The sequence below is a fragment of the Ornithorhynchus anatinus genome, chromosome 1 (genome assembly GCF_004115215.2).
Source record: "Ornithorhynchus anatinus isolate Pmale09 chromosome 1, mOrnAna1.pri.v4, whole genome shotgun sequence".
NCBI classification, from domain to species: Eukaryota; Metazoa; Chordata; class Mammalia; order Monotremata; family Ornithorhynchidae; genus Ornithorhynchus; species Ornithorhynchus anatinus.
In genome coordinates this window covers 67227034-67249440 of record NC_041728.1, presented here as the reverse complement: position 1 = coordinate 67249440, position 22407 = coordinate 67227034, and the positions used below count along the sequence as shown (strand labels likewise).

The following is a 22407-nucleotide window of genomic DNA, read 5'->3' as shown; positions in this document are numbered from 1 at the left end:
TGTGGGCAGGGAATGTGTCTGTTTCTTGTTGCACTGTACTCTCCCAAGTGCTTAGAACAGTGCTCTGTTCACAATAAGCACTCAGTACATATGAATCTCAATAAATACGAGCAAATACAACTGAACGAACGAATGAATACGCAAGCAGCAGGCTCTTCCTATCACTCAGGGCAGGAGAAAGCACGGGCCCGGGAGTCAGGTCACGGGTTCTAATCCCGGCTCTGCCACTTGTCTGCTGTGCGATCTTGGGCACGGCACGGCACTTCTCTGTGCCTCGGCTCCCTCATCTGTAAAATGGCGATGAAGAGAGTGGACCCCACATGGGACAGGGACCGTGTCCCAACCGATAAACTTCTATCTACCCCATAGCTTAGTACAGTGCCCGGCACATACTAGGCGTTTAACAAACACCACAATTATTACCATTATTTTTAAAATACCCACAACTGGCAGTCCACGGGTCAGTCTGCAGGGCTGGCTCCGAACCGCCGATCGATTGGCAGAAGGGGCACTTCCTCCTGCAGTGACCCCCCGCCAGGCTCGGGGCATCCTGGCGGGGATGCCGGCTGAGGATGATGAGAGCGGTAACATCCGGGCGCCGCTCACTGCCCTTGGCGTCAAGCCGCGGGTCTCCGGCGGGCTCGAAGCCAAGTAGGAGCAGCGAGGACGGAGGGCAGAATTGTACATTCCAAGCGCTTAGTCCAGTGCTCTGCACCTAGTAAGCGCTCAATAAATACTACTGAATGAAAGGGCAGATGTGGCCGCCTTTCACCATCCCCTTTACCCACTCCTCCTCGCTCTCAGTCCGAGGCTTATATCATCCAGTTTGCCGGAAGCTGATAACTGATTGGACTGTGTCCAACCTGATTAGTGTGTATCAGTGCTTAGTACAGTGATTGGCACATAGTAAGTGTTTAACAAGCACCACTTAAAAAAGCCCCAACAATCCCCCGCCCCCCCCGCCAAAAAGCCCCCCCCAAAACCGACTGATTACCGTTTTTGTTCATCAAAAGAGTTTGCTGCATTCTAAGTATATTCCAATCTGCACGAGGAATGCATACAACTGGAAAATATCTTGGCTCGATATAGGGCAGACGAAAGGCAGCATATTTACATTCTAAAAATGGAAGCATAGCAAGGTCCCTGTTGGCAGGGGACACGCCAGTTTTTTTGCTTTGTGTGTCCCAAAGGCTTGGCATGGAGCAATGTGTCCCTTGGGTGTTCAATAAATGCCACTGCTACTATTGCAGAAGGTAGTCACCTAAAAACCTCATTTTTGCCTTCTATCGGGAAGTTCCACCCTATATCGATATCTCAAAAAAACTTTTAGAGAAACTTTTTCCAAGAAAAAAATGGATTACAAAAAAAAAAAAAAGATTACAAAGGATGCTTAGCCTCAGCAGAACACGCTATTGAATCAGGATGCGTTTACCATTTAGCTGAGTCCAATCGTTTCTGAGAAATGTGAACCAACTGTTCGCTATTCGTTAATACCCTTAGGATGATTTTCATCCCTGGGTTCATTTTTTCCTGAGTTTTTTTTTTCTTTTTTTGCCTCTTAAAGGCTGCGTATTCCTCATTTCCCCTCTGGGAACAAGGGGCATGAAGAAAGACAGTGTTTGCTCAGATGTCAGCATTTTAGAAAAATTAATTTGCAGTTGATACTTCATGTCCCCAACTAGGAGGATTAGCAGGGAACCCTAGGTGATGAGCTTGGAAACTATCAACAAGATTTATCTGACAGCCTCTTAAAATCTAGGAGAGGATGGGTTGAAAACCGGGAACGTGGGCACGTGGTACAATCAATCAGTGGTATTTACTGAGCGCCTACTTGGGACAGTACAACGCAAAATAATAATGTTGGTATTAGTTAAGCGCTTACCACGTGCACAGCACTGTTCTAAGCGCTGGGGTAGATACAGGGTAATCGGGTTGTCCCACGTGAGGCTCACAGTTAATCCCCATTTTACAGATGAAATAACTGAGGCACAGAGAAGTTAAGTGACTTGCCCAAAGTCATCCAGCGGGTAAGTAACAGAGTCTGGATTAGAACCTGCAACCTCTGACTCCCAAGCCCGTGCTCCATTAGTATTAGTAGACATGATCCCTGCCTGCAAGGAGCCTAGAGTCCAGAGAATAAAAGTTGTGGCATATGTTAGATACTTACCGTGTGTCGAGATGGGACAGACATCAGGTTGGACACAGTCCCTGTCCCAAAACCTAAGAATGTTGGGGGACAAGAATTTCAGCCCCATTTTACAGATGAGGAAACTGTGAGCCCCATATGGGACAGGGTCTGTGTCCAACCTGATTTACTTGTAGCCACCCCGGGGCTTAGCATAGTGTCTGGAACATAGTATGCACTTAAATACCATTATTATTTATTATCTATGAGCTTTTCAGGGGAAGACTCTGTTAGGAGGCAGTGGTGATGCTGTATCCATTGATTTTGGGCTGTTCCCACCAAGATAGCTTGGTGGGATTGGAAAGCCCAAGGCTGCAGCACGGGAGGAGTTTCTTATTGTCTCCCTAAATCTGATTTGGATATTGACCATGTCCTGCTGCTTTAGGGGTTTCAAACCTCTGCCAGTGTTCAGAGAAGAAAGGAAGGAGTGTAAAAATGCTGAGTGGAATACGCGATCCCATCCCATCCTCGGAACAAAACTGGAGCTGATCAGAGGCCAGCACAGCAAGCGTAGGGAAAGGAGGAGGAGACCGGGGTCACTTGCAAATATACTGCTCGGGATGGACCAGCTTTTGCCTTAGAACTTGCCGCTTCCAGGTTTAGTTCCTGTGCAGGCGGAGGAGTGTGGCCACGTGGAAAGAACCCAGGCCTGGGAGTCAGGGAGAATGGAGGAGAATGGAGGAGAATGGAGCTCCTCCACTGTCTGCTGCGCATAGTAAGGCTTAGCAAATACCATCAACATTATTATTATTCCTAGCATTTCCCTCAGATAACCATTACAGACCTTAACTGCAATAATAATATTTGTTAACTTCACCCTGCATGTCAAGCACTGCTCTAATGGTTGAGGTATATTACAATTTGATCAGAAGGACACGGTCCACGCCCCACACGGGGCTCACAGTCTAAGTAAGAGGGAGAACAGGTATTGAATCCCCATTTTACAGTCGAAGAAAATGAGGAACACAAGTTGAATGACTTGCCTAGGGTCACCCAGCGGGCCACTGGCAGATGTGGTTTAAATAATACTAATTTAAAAAATTATTTAAGGTGGACCTATAGAAAAGGGATTATTTACATTCGTAGAGTGCATCTGGGGCAGAGACACCAAGGACTAAATTAGAACCCACCAAAAGAATGCTTTTTCCATTAGGCCACACTGTTATTGGGCAGAGCAGTTTTAACCACATCGCTTAACCAAAAATACACCTTCTAGACTGCAAGCCCGATGTGGGCAGGGATTGTCGCTCTTTATTGCTGAATTGTACTCTCCAAGAGCTTAGTACAGTGCTCTGCACACAGTAAGTGCTCAATATATACTACTGAATGAATGAATTATTGGAATTAAATAGCCCACCGCTAAAACCACCAGACTATCGCAAGCCCAATTTCAGTCCCCCCCAAATGGATTTTTGGTGTTATATCACAAAAAGCTAAACTAGGTCTATTTGATGGTGCTAGTTTACAGGGAATGAACAAAACAAATCCAGAACCGATTCTTAGTCTAATCATCACCTCTAAATCAGGGTTCCTTAAATCTGCTTTCCAGGCAAATTGTTTTATAAGAGTCATTCCGATTACTCTTCCCACCTCCTGGAAAAAAAGGGAAAGCAAATATTGAAAAGAAAACTGTAAGCCTAGAGAGACAGGAAGAAACTGAAACACTTTGTAGGCAGCAATGTCAGTACGGTACAGATAAAAGAAGTCTGGACTCTTAGTACCGTACCAAATTATTTCCACATTGAAACAATAAATTTAATTTAATCCCTATTCTAGCAATCCAGGGTCAAGAGTTATTTCTACCAACTCTGTCATACTGAACTCTCCCAAGTGCTTAGTGAAGTGCTCTGCACACAGTAAGCACTCAATAGACGGTGAGCCCGTTGTTGTTGGGTAGGGACTGTCTCTATCTGTTGCCGAACTGTACCTTCCAAGCGCTTAGTCCAGTGCTCTGCACACAGTCAGCATTCAGTAAATACAACTGAATGAATATATACGACTGATTGGCTTCAAAACCTAAATAACTCATTTCTTCCTGCCTCAGTGACTGTGCAAGCAATCTCCATAATTCTTCAAAAATGCTCAAAAGAAGTTACTCTTCTTGTTTTAGGGCACAGTGTTCTGTTCTCGGTGATCACCAGCTCCAAGATATTAAAACTTCAAACTGATGACTAAGACGCACCCATTTCTTCTGATACTTAAATGGAAAGAGGCACCTTGTAAGTCAGTACCTCAAGTCCAAATTTACAAGGGAAAAGTTTTTCTGTTCCCCCCTGCTCTGACCTTTTAGAAGCCTCCAGTTTTGGCAAAGTACACTATAGCAAAGTTCAAAAGATCAGATAAGTTTTGAAGGTGGACCTACAGAAAAGGGATTATTTACATTTGGGGCAGAGACACCAAAGACTAAATTTCAATAGTGAAACACAGTTAATTCCACTGATTTTGTCAGTTCCACAGATGTGAAACCAACATTCCTTTTAATCTAGAAAAGTCAGAAAAGGGGAGGCTTTTGAGGGATCGTACCTGTGAGGTGAATGCCCTCGCTATTGCTCCACTGCAGCGACAAGACACTCGGAAGGTGAAGGGGGAGTCATTATCGTTCCCCGCTCCTTTCGCGCTCTCATTTTCCGACCTTTCGGAGGGAAAGTCTTCTTCCTCGGTGAGTGGGTTTTGATGCTCTTGTTCCATTCCTTCTTTTGGCTCTTCCGGCTGGCATTCGCTGAGGTCTGGCATCCCTACCGTTTGTTCCATCTTTAATTTCTTAGTAATGACGCTTGTACTCCCGCCAGCCTTTCGTTTGAAACCCTGAGGGAGTTTTTCTTCACTTGCATCAAATCCAAGGAGATTTTTCCACACGGAGACAGCATCTAACCAACATCTGGGATCCTCCGTTACAAGCCTCTGCATCGCGTTACATATTTTTCCTACATTGATAAGAATCTCTTTTCAATTCTTAACATTTCAGCATATAATTTAAGTCGAAATGCATCGTTAAAATGTTGCCTAGGATCAATCACATATTTGTTCTCTTCGGTACGTGCGCGGTATACATTACCTCCCGCAAGTTCCTAGGGCAAATTTACTTAAAGAAATGATGACGATTGGTTTTTTACGACTTACCGAGTGCCAAGCATTGTACAAAACGCTGGGTAGATCGATGATGGCCAGATTAGACCCCCATCTCTGTCCTACACGGGGTGCGATCGAAGAGGGAGGGGGAGAGCGAGTATCTGATTCCCATTTTACCGATGAAGAAACTAAGGAATGAGGGTTGAAATGGTTTGGCCGGGATCACCCAGCAGACCAGTGGTAGAGCTGGGCTAGCGGGTCTCCTGACACCAAGTCCAGGAGCCCTTTCCACCAGACTATGCAGCCGGCTTGATCAAATGTCTAGTGAAACTCTAAAATACATGTAAAATTCAACATCATCTTAAAGATACTTGGAATCCTAAACGCATGTGCGCTGCAGCACAAAATAACACCCCAAGCTGGTTTGGAAGAAAGAAATGACTTCAGGAAACTTGTCGTCTTGGTGGAGATGTTCCGTTGCAGCAAACCCCCCTTCCGCCAAAAGTTAAGATTCTGTCTCAGTAAAAAGATGGAGAGGAAGAATAAGTATACATTACAATGAAATCGAAGAGGAGAGGATGGTAAGATATAGAAGCAGCATGGCCTAGTGGCAAGAGCACGAGCCTGGGAGTCAGAGGGTGTGGGTTCTAATCCCAACCCTGCCACTTGTGTGCTGTGTGACCTCAGACAAGTCACTTACCTTCTCTCTACCTCAATTACCTCATCTGTAAAATCGGGATTAAGACTGTGAGCCCCATATGGGACAGGGAGTGTCCAATCTCATTATCTTGTGTCTACCCCAATGTTTAGAACAGCGCTTGGCACACAGTAAGCACTTAAATACCATTATGATTATTATTATTACTACAAAAATTACAGGCTTGCCAAACAGGGAGGATGATGGTCTTATTGACAGTTTGACATTGACGGGGAATTTCAGGTGAGGAGAGGGTTTGGTTAGGAAGATGAGGAGTTCTGTTATGGACATGTTAATTTGAGATGTCAGCTGGACACTGAAGTAGAAATGTCCTGAAGAAAGGAGAAAATGTGAGACTACAGAGAGAAGGAGAGAGGTTGGGGCTGGAGAGGTAGGATTGGGAGTGTAAGGCGTTAACGCTGGCAGTGGAAGCTGCGGAAGAGAATATGTTCTTCAAACGAGTGGGTGTAGACGGAAAACTGAAGGGAACCCAGAACCGAGCCTCGAAGGACTCTCGCATTGAGGGTGGGGGAGGCAGAGGAGGAACGAACTGGAGAGATGGGAGCCGAACGGAGAGGACGGTGTCGGTGAAACCGGCGTTAGACAACGTTTCTAGGAGGCCGGGGTGGGTGGGTGGCCCGAGCAGCAGCAGCAGGCCGTTAGTTTAGAACCACATTTTCTAAGGCGGGGATGAGATGCAGAAGTTCATAACCGTCTCACGATCTTCTTTACACAATTACTATGCCCGATAATAGATTCGAGAGCTCTGAGTTTCTGCCTTGCTGGCAGAAAGGGACTCAAACAATCCTATAGAACACAGAAGACAGGGTCAGCCTCTCCGCTAGTGTAGCACTGCTATTCTATTAAATGAAACGACTTTGTTACCTCACGAAATCTATTCTGGGAATAAAACCAGGGCTAGAATAGAGATGGCTTGTACCTTTTGCTGAGGCAGAAGGAATGATATAGTTTCTTGCTCCCTGGAGGCTGAAGGGAAGCAGTAGAATGACTTCACCACCCCCCCCCCCCACCAGCGCTTACGTACAAATCTATAATTTTCCATGTTTATATTAATGTCTGTTTCCCCCTCTACACTGTAAGCTCATGGTGGGCAGGGAATGTACCTGTTATACTGTTATATTGTACTCTCCCAGGTGCTTAGTAGTGCTCTGCACACAGTAAGTGCACAATAAATATGGTGGACTGACTTCACAGAGTGATGGCAGGGGCTGAGGAGTACCGGGAGAATAGCTATATCCACTGAGAAACCAGTCCCACTGAAGTGGCTTTGGGACTTTTTTTTTTAACGGTATGTACTTACTATATGCCAGGCACTGTACTAAGCGCTGGGGGAGATCCAGGCTAACTGGGTCCTAAATGGGATTCACAATATTAATCTCCATTTTACAGACGAGGCACAGAGAAGTGAAGTGACCTGCCTAAGTGAAGTGACCTGCACACCAAGACAAGTGACAGAGGCGGGATTAGAACTCAGGTCCTTACTCTCAGGCCCAGTCTCTAGGCCACACTGCTTCCCGACACGAGAGCGACGGTGGAAAAGGAGCGAATCCGTGTCTACGTTCTTTCTTCCCCTTCACTGGTTCCAGAGCCCTGGTTTACGGTTGAACTAGGGAATGTCCTGCCACTGCATTAATAAAGCAAAGAAGTTCAAGTACAACATACCTTTACTTCCAGAAACACTGAGGGGAGGTTGTTTTTTCAAGAGCAAAAATAGCCGTTCTCCAGATTTCAGTTCCCTCAGGACCGTCAAGTCGGAATTAGTTGTAAAGAAAACTTTTCCGGAAATATAGTCTACCTGATGGAAGAATGAAATGCATAAGGTAAATCTGGTGGCTGGCTAGTAGCTCACATTTCTTTTTCGGTTTCCACCACACATTTTATATGACCAATAATATGTGAACTGAAATTCTCTTGTCAATTGTCCTCCCAGCCCCTGCCCTAACCCCACCCTCCTCACGGCCTCGACCGGTCCTGACCCTGGTGTTGGCCCTATGTCCGTCCCAGTCTTGCCCCTCTCACGGAATTATCGATAACCCCACTCCGTCTGGGCCCTTTGCTGTTTCCCTCCTGTTCCGCACTCCGCTGCGTCCTTACGCTTCTCTCACTCATGCGTGATCAGCTGAGGCGAGAGAGTCTCCTTGTCGTTAGGGACACGGATGGTGAAGTTGCCTAAATTCCTTCCTTAGGCAATGAAGAAGGGGGACACAGGAAGGCTTTAAGGAGGCCCAGTGATGGGACCATAACCAACAACTTGCGTTTCTAGTGTTCTAGCTCCTAGAAAATATTCAGTCACCTAAGTAAAGATATATTACCTTTAAATGTTTAGATAATTACGAGAAGGTTTAAAATGCGTTGTCAGTAAAACACAGTCTGATTTTTACGCAGAGAGCAACACAAAATCTGGGCCAAAGTGTTCAAGGCTGGTGAAGCCCTGACTGAAAGCCCTCAATCTCAGGGAAACAATCATTTCAATGGTATTTATTGAGCGCCTGCTGTTTGCACAGCACTGTAGTAAATGCTTGGGAAAGTACAGCACAGTAGAGTTGGTAGAAACGATCCCCGATCACAAGGATAGTTTAAGGGATGAGCAGAAAGTAGTCGGTTGGGCATAGAAGAGTATAAAGAATATTAAAATAAGTATTAAAGAGCTGAAGTGAATATCAGTGTGGCTCGGTGGAAAGAGCCCGGGCTTGGGAGAGGTCATGGGTTCGAATCCCTACTCTGCCGCTTGTCAGCTGTGTGACTGTGGGCAAGTCACTTCACCTCTCTGGGCCTCAGTTCCCTCATCTGTCAAATGGGGATGAAGACTGTGAGCCTCACGTAGGACAACCCGATGACCCCGTATCTACCCCGGCGCTGAGAACAGTGCTCTGCACATAGTAAGCGCTGAACAAATACCAACATTATTATTATTAAACTGATTAAGGGGTACACAGAGAAGAGAGGGAGGATAGGGAAAGGATTTGAGTTTGGGAAGGACTCTTGGAGGAGATGGGATTTCAGGAGGGTTTCGAAGGTGGGGAGAATGGTGGATTGCCGGTTATGAAGCGGGAGGGAGTTCCGGCCTCGAGGGAGAACGTGGGCGAAGAGTTGACGGAGGGGTAGACGAGATCGAGGTACAGTGACTACAGATTGGATTTAGAGGAACAAAGTGAGTGTGCTGGACCGCCAAAGGAAAGCAGCGAGGCAAGGTAGGAGGAGGGCAAAGCGACGGAGTGTTTTAAAGCCAACGGTGAGGAGTTTCTGTTTGCTGTCCGGGTGCACGGCCACCCACTGGAAGTTCTTGAGCAGTGGGAAGACAGGGACTGAAGGTTTTCTAGAAAATTGATTTGGGGCAGCAGAGTGAAGTAAGGACTGGAGACGGGGGGAGCGAGAGAGGAAGCAGAGAGAGGTCAGTAAGGAGGTTGGTGCAGAAGGCGGACCAGTGTTTTAGCAGGTTGGAAGGAGAGGAAAGGGGGGATTTCAGAGATGTCGCGAAGGCGGACCCAACAGGATTTGGGGAAAGATCGAATAAGCGGGTTGAATGCGAGAGGTGAAATCGAGGATACCAGGGCTTGTTAGGCAGGGAGGACGGTGGCTCCGTCTACAGTGATGGGAAAGTCGGTGACGGGTTGGGGTGGAGCTTTGGGAAACGTTAAGTTTGAAGTGTCAGCGGGACATTCAAGTAGAGATATCCTGAAGGCAGGAGGGAATGTGAGACTGCAGAGAAGGAGAGAGCTCAGGGCTGAAGAGGTAGATTTGGGAACCTTCACTATAGGGATGGCATTGAAGCCATGGGCATGATTGAATCCTCCGACAGAGTGGGTGTAGATGGAGAATAGACGGGGACCCAGAACTGCACCTCGGAGCGGAGCACCCCCGAAGTTAGGGAGGGTGGGTGACAGAGGAGACTGCTCAAGAAAATATACTGCCAGTTCTAAAAAAAAGCCCAAGTTAATAATAGACTCTCCCCCCAAAAGCCCGTTGAAAATATTCTCGGGTCCTATACACCAAGACTAGTGTCCAGACAAACCCATTTACATTTGTCTAACGGCACACCGTTCTGAAAACCTTACATTTTCTCTAATAATAATAATGACGTTGGTATTTGTTAAGCGCTTACTATGTGCCGAGCGCTGTCCTAAGCGCTGGGGGGAGATATAGGGGAATCAGGTTGTCCCACGTGGGGCTCACATTCTTCATCCCCATTTTCCAGGTGAGGTAACTGAGGCACCGAGAAGTGAAGTGACTTGCCCACGGTCACACAGCTGACAAGTGGCAGAGCCGGGATTCGAACCCATGACCTCTGACTCCCAAGCCCGGGCTCTTTCCACTGAGCCACCCTGCTTCTATGCCAACCTAGCCTAAGTTTGCAGAGGAAAAGAGAGAAAGAGCCCCTTCCGTTCACACTTTATAATGTTGGTATTTGTTAAGCGCTTACTATGTGCAGAGCACTGTTCTAAGCACTGGGGTAGACAAAGGGGAATCAGGTTGTCCCACGTGGGGCTCACAGTCTTCATCCCCATTTGACAGATGAGGTAACTGAGGCCCAGAGAAGTTAAGTGACTTGCCCACGGTCACACAGCCGACAAGTGGCAGAGCCGGGATTCGAACCCATGACCTCTGACTCCCAAGCCCGGGCTCTTTCCACTGAGCCACGCTTTATAGTATTTTGGGTTATAAAAGACTTGCAAAATGCCATGGCAGCGTGCCAAGTCAGGTCTAAAACAAGAGACTGGAAATGGTTTCTTTAAAATAACACGACGACCTAGATCAACCACCTCTTGCCCACAGTCACTTCGTGTTGAAGTATACCCTAAAAACAAGATAATGGAAAACAAGTTCTTCCTGCCAAGATACGGGTTAGGGCTCTGTGTTTCCCTTCCTGGGGCTGATATCCCTTAATGTCAGCAGCAACCCGGAACCCAAACGGGTTTAATTGCTCCATCAACTTCAACAGGAGATTTTTATCTTCCGGAGCTTACGCCGGATAACGGGGTTACTTATACCGTGGAGAGCAGGAGCTGCTGACGTAAAATGTGCTGGACTGCTGTATTTTCATTTCATATTTGCTACTAGAAAACATTGCCGGCAACACTGTATTTACAAATACAATCTGTTTTTTCTCCATCTGGGGATTAAATCCAAACCCGACTTCATTTCTGACACCAGCTGCTTTTACGTCTAGCATCTGCGAAGATGAAAGAACAGCCTTTATTAACGTACTGACGGTCGTGTCCGCCAGCAAGGCTACGCGGTGACCATTTCTCGTCTTTTTTCCTAAAATTAACTGATTCAAGTCCAACGCCACGAGCCAAGCTTATATTCAAAGTAGTTCTAATATATGAATACCATGATTATTATCTACTGCAATTAGCAGAATTCACTGTAGCGCTATTGATTCGTTCACGTTCAAAATCAGATTAAGCCTGTCGAGCCATTAGACCAAGATCTTGCTGATCGTGAAGAAAAAGAAGAGTTTCAGGCATTAGCACGGGTTATTTTCACTGCTTTCTTTTTTTAAAATGGTATTTGTTAAGCGCTCGCTATATGCCAGGCGCTGTACTAAAGCTGGGGTAGAGACAAGCGAATCGGGTCGGACGCCATCCACGTTCCACAAGAGGCTCACGGTCTTAATTCCGACTTTACAGATGAAGTAACTGAGGCCCAGGGAAGTTAAGAGACTTGCCCAGGGTCACCCAGCAAAGTGGACAGAACCCGGGCCTGGGAGTCGGAAGGACCCGGGTTCTAACTGCAGCTCCGCCACCTGTCCGCTGTGTGACCTCGGATAGGTCGCCTCACTTCTCTGGGCCTCGGTCACTTCATCTGTAAAATGCCCCATGTGGAACGTAGACTGTGTCCAATCTGATGGTCTTATATGCACCCCAGCGCTCAGTACAGTGCCTGGCACATAGTAAAGGCTTAACAAGTGCCGTTTTTAAAAAAGGTATGGGTAGGGTCCTTCCCTTCCTCACCAACACCTCCTGATGAGGCTGGATCCCACAATCCCTCAGTATACTCGGCAAACATTTAGGAGGAACAATAATAATAATGATAATGATGGTATTTGTTAAGCGCTTACTATGTGCCAAGCACTGTTCTAAGCGGTGGGGGAGATACAAGGTAATCAGGTTGTCCCACACGGGGCTCACAGTCTTAATCCCCATTTGACAGATGAGGCACAGAGAAGTTAAGTGGCTCGCCCGAAGTCACACAGCTGATAAGTGGCGGAGCCGGGATTCGAACCCCCGACCTCCGACTCCCAAGCCCGGGCTCTTTCCACAAGAGAGGGTGGCACCAATTTGACCACGGACCACCTCGCCAGAAGAGTAGAGAGAATGATAACCGCTCCTTTAGCCAGCGTGTATTCTCTTACTGTTTCTCACGGGCAAGTCACTTCACTTCTCCGGGCCTCGGTTCCCTCATCTGTAAAATGGGGATGCAGACTGGGAGCCTCACGTGGGACGACCCGATTCCCCTGTATCTCCCCCGGCGCTTAGAACGGCGCTGTGCACCTAGGAAGCGCTCAACCAATACCAACACTATCATCACATCCTTATATGTGTTATTTTTTATCATTTCAATCTTTCCTTGTCGGTCCGGTGCCCCACCGAGCCTCCTCTCTGCCCCCCTTCCCGTTCTCAGGTTGCGAGTCTTTAATAAGAATAACGTCGGTGTCTGCTAAGCGCTCACTAGGTGCAGGGCACTGTTCTAAGCGCCGGGGTAGATACAAGGTCATCGGGTTGTCCCTCGTGAGGCTCCCAGTCTTCACACCCCATTTTCCAGATGAGGGAACTGAGGCCCAGAGAAGCGAAGTGACTTGCCCACAGTCACCCAGCTAAGTGGCAGAGCCGGGATCTCTGCTAGGGTCACCTCCTCCAAGAGGCCTTCCCTGACTAAGCCCTCCTCTCCTCTTCTCCCCCTCCCTTCCGCGTCGCCCGGACTCGCTCCCTTTTTTCATCCCCTCCTCCCAGCCCCACGGCACGTACGTACATTTCTTTTTATTAATGTCCGCCTCCCCCTTCTAGACTGTAAAATCCCAGCGGGCAGGGAACGTGTCTCTTTCTCGCTGTATTGTACTCTCCCAAGTGCTTAGTACAGCCCCGCGCACCCAATAAACCGGACTAACACAGTGCTCCGGATATTGTAAGCGATGAATAGATATTATTACCCTGGCATCGGTTAAGCCCTTACTATGTGCCAAGCACGGTACGGCTACTAATAATAATGTCGGTATTTGCTAAGCGCTTACTCTGTGCCGAGCACTGCTCTAAGCGCTGGGGGAGATACGGGGGTCGTCAGGTTGTCCCTCCTGAGGCTCCCAGTCTTCATCTCCATTTTACAGATGAGGTCACTGAGGCCCAGGGAAGTGAAGGGGCTTGCCCACAGTCACGCGGCTGACAAGTGGCAGAGCCGGGATTCGAACCCCCGACCCCCGACTCCCGAGCCCGGGCTCTTGCCGCTGAGCCGCGGTACTAGAAGCGCTGGGGGGGGGATCCGAGCAGATTGGCTTGCACACGATCCCTGCCCCGCATGGGCCGCACAGTCTCAGTCCCCATTTTACGGATGAGGGAACTGAGGCGCAGAGAAGTCAAGTGACTTGCCCACAGTCACACAGCAGACGGGTAGCGGGGCGGGGATCAGAACCCACGACCACCGATCGATTAATTATTCTTCCATTATATTCTTCCCCAGTACACTGACCTAAACACACTAGGTCCTCAGGGAATATCACTGACCGACCTTGGGGAGCCTGTTGATTCTTTCTGGCCTCCGTGGGGGTTATTTAGAGCCGAGCAACAATCAATCAGTGATATTTATTGAGCGCTTACTGTGTGCCTAGCACTGTACTGTCGGAGGTTGGGCGTCCCGGGAGAGACGGGTCCGTGGCGCCGCTACGGATCCGACACCTCTCGACAGCATAAGGCGTCGACCACCGCCACTGTACTGAGCGCTTGGGAGAGGAATAATAAACGTTGCTATCTGTTAAGCGCTTCCTATGTGCAGAGCACTGTTCCAAGCGCTGGGGGAGATACAGGGTCATCGGGTCGTCCCACGTGGGGCTCCCGGTCTTCATCCCCATTTTCCAGATGAGGGAACTGAGGCCCGGAGAAGGGTAGCGACTTGTTTAAAGCGCTGAGGGAGATACAGGGTCATCGGGTCGTCCCACGTGGGGCTCACGGTCTTCATCCCCATTTTCCAGATGAGGGAACTGAGGCCCGGAGAAGGGAAGAGAATTGCCCACGTGAGGCTCCCGCTCTTCATCCCCATTTTCCAGATGAGGGAACTGAGGCCCGGAGAAGGGTAGCGACTTGTTTGAAGCGCTGAGGGAGATACAGGGTCATCGGGTCGTCCCACGTGGGGCTCACGGTCTTCATCCCCATTTTCCAGATGAGGGAACTGAGGCCCGGAGAAGGGAAGTGACTTGCCCACGTGGGGCTCACGGTCTTCCTCCCCGTTTTCCAGATGAGGGAACTCAGGCCCAGAGAAGGGAAGCGACTGGCCCACGGTCACACGGCTGGCAAGGGGCAGAGCCGGCATTCGAACCCATGACCTCGGACCCCCCCCCCCCCAGAGCGGGCTCTCTCCACTGAGCCACGCTGCTTCTTGGTAGCCACGTTCCCTGCCCACGGGGAGCTCAGAGTCTCGTACGAAATCAGCCGCACGCGCTCGGCCCCGGTTCTCCTAAAACCCGGGGATCGTCCTCTCGTAAAGGTCGCTGCTTCCAACGCCGCGATATTCCGCATCCAAGCGGGCTTATGTTGTTGGATCGACATTCCCGGGTAACGTTTTCGCCCGCACGTCCAGTAAAAGCCCACGTGGACGACACGGAACGGAGTCTTCCAACCGCCGCTGGCGAAATGAGAGGCAGCGCGGCTCGGCGGCAAGAGCCCGGGCTTGGGAGTCACAGGTCACGGGTTCGAATCCCGGCTCCGCCGCCTGTCAGCTGGGTGACTGTGGGCGAGTCACTTCTCTGGGCCTCAGTGGCCTCATCTGGAAAATGGGGATGAAGACCGGGAGCCTCACGTTGGGACAACCCGATTCCCCTGCATCTACGTGCTTAGAACAGTGCTCTGCACATGGTAAGCACTTAAATACCAACGTTATCACGATTATTATTGGAACTGAAATGCTCAGTACAGTACCTGGCACATAGTAAGTATTCACCAAACGCCGTCACTATCATTATCGGAACCGAAGCGCTCAGGACGTTGCCTGGCACACGGTAAGCGCTTTCCAAATACTATCACTGGTATTATTGGGACGGAAGTGCTCGGTACAGCGCCCGGCACATAAACCCGGCTCTGCCACTCGTCGGCTGCGTGACCGTGGGCAGGTCACTTGACTTCTCTGGGCCTCAGTTCCCTCATCTGTAAAATGGGGATGAAGACCGTGAGCCCCACGTGGGACGACCCGATTCCCCCCCGTGTCTACCCCAGCGCTTAGAACAGTGCTCGGCGCGGAGTAAGCGCTTAACAAATGCCATTATTATTCTTACCAAATTTAACAAATACCAACATTGTTATTACCAAATATTATCCCTGTTATTACTGGAACAGAAGCGCTCAGTACTGCGCCTGGCACTCAGTAAGTGCTCACCAAATACCATCATGGTTGTTATTGGAGCTGAAGCGCCCGGGACAGCGCCTGGCACCTAGTAGGCGTTTACCAAATACCATCACTGTTAGTTTTAGAGATGAAGCGCCCAGTACGGCGCCCGGCACAGAGCAGGCATTTCCCCGATACCGTCACTGTTCGTTTTAGAGATGAAGCGCTCAGTACGGCGCCCGGCACATAGGCATTCACCAAATACCATCACTGTCAGTTTTAGAGACGAAGCGCCCAGTACGGCGCCTGGCACAGAGTAAGCGCTTACCAAATATCATAGTTAATATTGGAGCTGAAGCGCCCCGTACAGCTCCTGGCACGTAGTAAAGGCTTCCCAAAGATCATCATTGTTATTTTTGGAGCGGAGGCGCTCAATACAGCGCCTGTCACACAGTAAATGCTTCCCAAATACCATCGTAGTTATTATTGGAGCCGAAGCGCCCAAGACAGCCGCCTGGCATAGCAGACGCTTCCCAAAGACCATCACAGTTATTATTGGAGCCGCAGCGCCCAGGACAGCGCCAGGCACATGGTAAGCGTTTAGCAAATACCATCATCGTTATTATTGGAGTGGAGGCGCTCAGTACAGCGCCCGGCACGTAGTAGGCGCTTCCCAAAGACCATCATCGTTATTATCGGAGCCGCAGCGCCCAGGACAGCCCCCGGCACGTAGTAGGCGCTTCCCAAAGATCATCATAGTTATTATCGGAGCCAAAGCGCCCAGGACAGCGCCCGGCACGTAGTAGGCGCTTCCCAAAGATCATCATCGTTATTATTGGAGCCGCAGCGCCCAGGACAGCGCCCGGCACACAGTAGGCGCTTCCCAAAGACCATCATCGTTATTATTGGAGCTGCAGCGCCCAGTACAGCGCCAGGCACATGGTAAGCGTTTAGCAAATACCATCATCGTTATTATTGGAGTGGAGGCGCTCAGTACAGCGCCCGGCACGTAGTAGGCGCTTCCCAAGGACCATCATCGTTATTATTGGAGCGGAGGCGCTCAGGACAGCGCCCGGCACGTAGTAGGCGCTTCCCAAAGATCATCAGCGTTATTATCGGAGCCGCAGCGCCCAGGACAGCGCCCGGCACGTAGTAGGCGCTCACCAAAGCCCAGCCCTATTCTAGGTGGAGCCGAGCGGGGGTGAGCGTCCAAGAACTAGCACGGAGGGCGGTGCCCCCAGGGGACACGGGAGGCGCCCGGGCGGGCCCCGCGGCGAGGGAGCGTACTGAGCGCCGGAGCCCTGCCCCGAGCGTTGCGGCGCGGGCCGACCTGCTCGGCGTGCAGGCGGGCTCGCAGCTCGCGCAGGAGGAAGGGCTCCAGCCCGCGGCCCGCCGTGCAGAAGTACCGGACGCCTCCCGGGGGCCGCTCCCGCGCCGACGCCGCCGCCGCCGCCTCCTCCGGGCCGCCCGCCATGCCGCCCGTCACGCCGACCCGGGGGAGGGACCGGGGCGCTCCTGCGCGTGCGCCGAAGGCCGGGCTGGCGGGAGGCCACGCCCCCTGGCCGCTACGTAGCCGACGCCGATTGGTCCGGCTCGAGGCAGGCCGCGCCCCTCACCGCAGGCCACGTCACTCATCGGGGGCCACGCCCCCTGACCGCACGTGGCCGACGCCGATTGGCCCGGCTCGAGGCAGGCCACGTCACTCATCGAGGGCCACGCCCCTCAGAGTTGTCCACGCCCCCTGGCCGCCACGTGCCGACGCCGATTGGCCCGGCTCGATGAAGGCCTCGCCCCCCATCCCCGCGGGCCACGTCACTCATCGAGGGCCACGCCCCTCATAGTTGGCCACGCCCCCTGGCCGTACGTGGCCGACGCCGATTGGCCCGGCTCGAGGCAGGCCACGTCACTCATCGAGGGCCACGCCCCTCATAGTTGGCCGCGCCCCCTGGCCGTCACGTGACCGACGCCGATTGGCCCGGCTCGATGAAGGCCTCGCCCCCCATCCCCGCGGGCCACCTCACTCATCGAGGGCCTCGCCCCCTCCGCGCCGGCCACGCCCCCTTACCTCTACGTGGCCGACGCCTATTGGCCCGGCTGGAGGAAGGCCACGCCCCCCTCCGGGCCGGCCACGCCCCTCCCCCCGCAGCACGTCACCGACGCGGATTGGCCCGGCTCGCGGAAGGCCACGCCCTCTCCTTTGGCCACGCCCCCTCCCCTCAAGCCACGAATGCGTGCATTCACTCATTCGTTCGTTCATTCATTCCTTCATTCACTCATGCATTCATTCATTCATTTATTCGCTCGTTCATTCATTCATTCATTCATTCGTCCCTTCATTTGTTCCTTCATTTGTTCATTCATTCATGCATGCATGCGTTCAGGGTGGCTCAGTGGAAAAAGTCCGGGCTTGAGAGTTAGAGGTCATGGGTTAACAATAATAATAATCATGTTGGTATTTGTTAAGCGCTTACTATGTGCCGAGCACCGTTCTAAGCGCTGGGGGAGATACAGGGTCATCGGGTCGTCCCACGTGGGGCTCCCAGTCTTCATCCCCATTTTCCAGATGAGGGAACTGAGGCCCCCGAGAAGTGAAGTGACTTGCCCAAAGTCACACAGCTGACGTGGCCGAGCCGGGATTCGAACCCATGACCTCTGACTCCAAAGCCCGGGCTCTTTCCACTGAGCCACGCTGCTACTCCACCACCTGTCGGCTGTGTGACCTTGGGCAAGTCGCTTCACTTCCTTGTGCCTCAGTGGCCTCATCTGTAAAACGGGGATGAAGACTGGGAGCCCCATGTGGGACAGCCTGATTCCCCTGTGTCTACCCCGGCGCTTAGAACAGTGCTTGTCACATAGGAAGCGCTTAACGAATACCAACATGATTATTATTCAGTCATCGGTTCGTTATTCGCTCATTCATTCATTCATTCATTCATTCATTCATTCATTCATTCATTCATTCATTCGTTCATTCATTCATTCGTTCATTCAGTCCATCGTATTCATTGAGCACTTGCTGTGTGCAGCACACTGAACTAAGTTCTTGAAAAAGTAAAATCCGACAACAGATAGAGACGATTCCCCACCCCAACAGCAGGCTCACAGTCTAGAAGGGGAACACAGACAGCAAAACAAAATAAAGCAAGTAGGCAGGCATCAGTACCATCGAAATAAATAATAATAATGATAATAATGTGGGTATTTGTTAAGCGCTTCCTATGTGCCGAGCACTGTTCTAAGCGCTGGGGTGGACACAGGGGAATCAGGTCGTCCCCCGTGGGGCTCCCAGTCTTCATCCCCATTTGACAGATGAGGTCACTGAGGCCCCGAGAAGTGAAGCGACTGGCCCAAAGTCACCCAGCTGACAAGTGGCTGAGCGGGGATTCGAACCCATGACCTCTGACTCCCCAGCCCATGCCCTTTCCACTGAGCCACGCTGCTTCTCGAATCATAGATATATGGATATATACGCATCATTAACAAAATAGAGTAATAAATATGTACGTATACGCACACGTGCTGTGGGGCCGAGAGGGGGGTAGAGGAGAGGGAGGGAGTCGAGGCGATGGGGAGGGGAGGAGGAGCGGAGGTAAAGGGGGGCTCGGTGTGGGAAGGCCTCCTGGAGGAGGGGAGCTCTCAGGAGGGCTTGGAAGGGGGGAAGAGAGTTAGTTTGGCGGAGGTGAGGAGGGAGGGCCTTCCAGGGCAGAAGGTAGGACGTGGGCCAGGGGCGGACGGCGGGACAGGCGAGAACGAGGCCCGGGGAGGAGGTGAGCGGCGGCAGAGGAGCCGAGTGGGAGGCCTGGGCTGGAGGGGGAGAGGGGTTATTGAGGAGGGGGGGGTGACATGCCCAGAGCGTTTCTGTAGAAAGATCAAGCGGGCAGCAGAGTGAAGTCTAGACCGGGGTGGGGAGAGACAGGAGGACGGGAGATGAGAAAGGAGGCCGACGCAGTAATCCAGTCGGGATAGGATGAGCAAGTGTACCGGCAAGGTAGCGTTTTGGATGGAGAGGAAAGGGCGGGTCTTGGCGATGTTGGGAAGGTGAGACCGGCCGTGACCGATCGGCTGTGCGGGGTGCATGACAGAGTAGACGCAAGGATGACACCGAGGTTGCGGGCTCGTGAGACAAAGGACGGTGGTGCCGTCCACAGAGACGGGAAAGTTAGGGAGAGGACAGGGTTTGGGAGGGAAGCTAGGGAGCTCAGTCTAGGACACGGTGAGTTTTAGGTGGCGGGAGGACATCCGGGTGGAGACGTCCCGAGGGCAGGAGGAGATGCGAGCCTGGAGGGAGGGAGAGGGAACCGGGGGCGGAGATGTAGATCTGGGTGTCGTCTGCGGAGAGATGGATAGTTGAAGCCGTGGGAGCAGGCGAGTTCACCAAGGGAGGGAGTGGAGATGGAGAACAGAAGAGGGCCGAGAAATGACCCTTGAGGAACCCCAACGGTGGGAGGGGGAGGAGGAGCCCGCGAAGGACACCGAGAATGAGCGGCCAGAGAGGTAAGGGGAGAACCGGGAGAGGACGGAGTCCGTGAAGCCCGAGGTGAGGTGACGTGGGGAGGAGAAGGGGATGGTCAGTGGTGTCAAAGGCAGCTGAGCGGTCGAGGAGGATTAGGATAGCTTAGGAGTCATCGGATTTAGCAAGAAGGCAGTCAATCCTCCATTCATCCTTCTCCTCCGATCGATCGTATTTACTGAGCGTTTATTGTGTGCAGAGCACTACGCTAAGCACTCGGGAGAGTAACGACAACAACAAACGGACACATCCCCGGCCCACAACGAGCTCATCATTCATTCATTAAATCGTATTTAGCGAGCGTTTACCTGGTGCAGAGCACTGTGCGAAGCATTTGGGAGAGTACAGTACAAATGACAGGCACATTCCCTCCCCACAACAAACTCATAGACCAGAAGGGACATAATCACTCAGTCATATTTACTGAGCACTTACTGTGCAGAGTGCTGTACTAAGCACCTCTCCCAGAGGGTACCGATAAGACAGGGTTGATTCCCTTTCCCTCCCGTCCCCCGTGGCTCCCTGGGTCCCCAACGATCGACATTTATAGAGCGCTTACTGCATTCATCTTCTCCAGGAAGCCTTCCCTGACTGCGCCCTCCGCTCCTCTTCTCCCACTCCCTTCCGCGCCGCTCTTACTTCCTCCTTCATTCATCCTCCCTCTCTTCCCCAAGGCACATATTAGTATATATCTGTTATTTATTTATTTATAATGATAATAATGTTGGTATTTGTTAAGCGCTTACTATGTGCAGAGCACCGTTCTAAGCGCTGGGGGAGACACAGGGGAATCAGGTTGTCCCCCGTGGGGCTCACAGTCTTCATCCCCATTTTACAGATGAGGGAACGGAGGCACAGAGAAGTGAAGTGACTTGCCCACAGTCACACAGCTGACAAGCAGCAAAGCTGGGATTCGAACTCATGACCCCTGACTCCAAAGCCCGTGTTCTTTCCACTGAGCCACACTGCTTCTCACTGCTTCATTCTTTCTTTCATTCATTCATTCGTTCATTCATTCATTCATTCATATTAATGTCTGTCTCCCCCTGTAGACGGTGAGCTCACGGTGGGCAGGGAGTGGGTCTGATATCATCTTGTACTCTCCCAAGCGCTTAGTACAGTCCTTTGCCCACACTAAGCACTCAACAGAAACGATTGAATTCCAGATCACTGTACTAAGCACCCGGGAGGGTGCGGTGCCACAGAGTTAACAATAATAATAATAATAATAGTGTCAGTATTTGTTAAGCGCTTACTATGCGCCGAGCACTGTTCTAAGCGCTGGGGTAGACACAAGGGAATCAGGTCGTCCCACGTGGGGCTCACAGTCTTAATCCCCATTTTACAGATGAGGTAACAAGCACAGAGAAGTTAAGTCGCTTGCCCACGGTCACACAGCTGACAAGTGGCAGAGCCGGGAGTGGCAGAGTTGGAAGACATGATCCCTGCCCACAACGAGCTTGGCGTCTTAAGGGGGAGACAGACATGAATATAAACAAATTACAGATATGTACATAATTAATAAATTACCGGTATGTACACAAGTGCTGTGGGGGTGAGGGAGGAGTGACTACGGGGAAGCAGCGTGGCGCAGTGGAAAGAGCATGGGCTTTGGAGTCAGAGGTCATGAGTTCGAATCCCAGCTCGGCCACTTGTCGGCTGTGTGACTGTGGGCAAGTCACTTCACTTCTCTGGGCCTCAGTTACCTCATCTGTAAAATGGGGACGAAGACTGTGAGCCCCATGTGGGACAACCTGATTCCCCTGTGTCTACCCCAGCGCTGAGAACAGTGCTCTGCACGTAGTAAGCGCTTAACAAATACCAACATTATTATTATTACGGGGTGCAACGGTGCCCTTGACCTTAGTGGTCCCCGGGGTCAACGACAAGAACCCCCTGCATTCGGCTGAGGGAAACCGGATTAAACCTGCCTCTTGCATGATGTGTGGCAATTTTGAAGGGTCAGACCCTGCCCCGCACAACGTGAACAGCGGACAATTTCATTCATTCATTCAATAGTATTTATCGAGCGCTTACTATGTGCAGAGCACTGTACTAAGCACTTGGAATGTACAAATCGGTAACAGATAGAGACAGTCCCTTCCCTTTGACCGGCTTACGGTCTAATCGGGGGAGACGGACGGACAAGAACAATAGCAGTGCCAGGCAAAAAAGGGAAATCGATCCATCAGTGCTATCTACTGAGCGCTTACTCTGTGAGAGAACGCTTGGGAGACTACACTAAAACAGAGTAAGCAGACACGTTCCCTGCCCACCACAAATCTACATCTAGAAGGGGAGACAAAACACTCACGATCCACGATCTTTGGGTGCCCACCGCCTCGGGAAGCCGGCTGACTGATTTTTACTTTCAAAGCGTCTTTGGTGCAGCAAAAG

The 22407-nt window shown here is 51.0% G+C and overlaps 1 protein-coding gene across 4 annotated transcripts in view; it reads right to left on the bottom strand.

The window, feature by feature from the left end:
- The window catches only part of THUMPD2 (THUMP domain containing 2), a 41200-nt gene extending 24255 nt beyond the window's left edge, over window positions 1-16945 (bottom strand). The window contains exons 1-4 of one of the 4 annotated variants that reach the window (XM_029066926.2): window positions 16907-16945; window positions 7635-7767; window positions 4709-5109; window positions 3701-3778 (exon numbers count right to left, since the gene is read on the bottom strand). In XM_029066926.2, the coding sequence (XP_028922759.1) occupies window positions 3701-3778; window positions 4709-5092 (462 nt within the window). In that variant the 5' untranslated portion in view covers window positions 5093-5109; window positions 7635-7767; window positions 16907-16945. Of the gene's footprint in view, window positions 1-3700; window positions 3779-4708; window positions 5110-7634; window positions 7768-10960; window positions 11498-16664; window positions 16732-16830 lie in introns of those variants that run through there. The other 3 variants (XM_029066931.2, XM_029066927.2, XM_029066928.2) reach the window with 3 other exon arrangements.
- Window positions 16946-22407: the final 5462 nt, after the last annotated feature.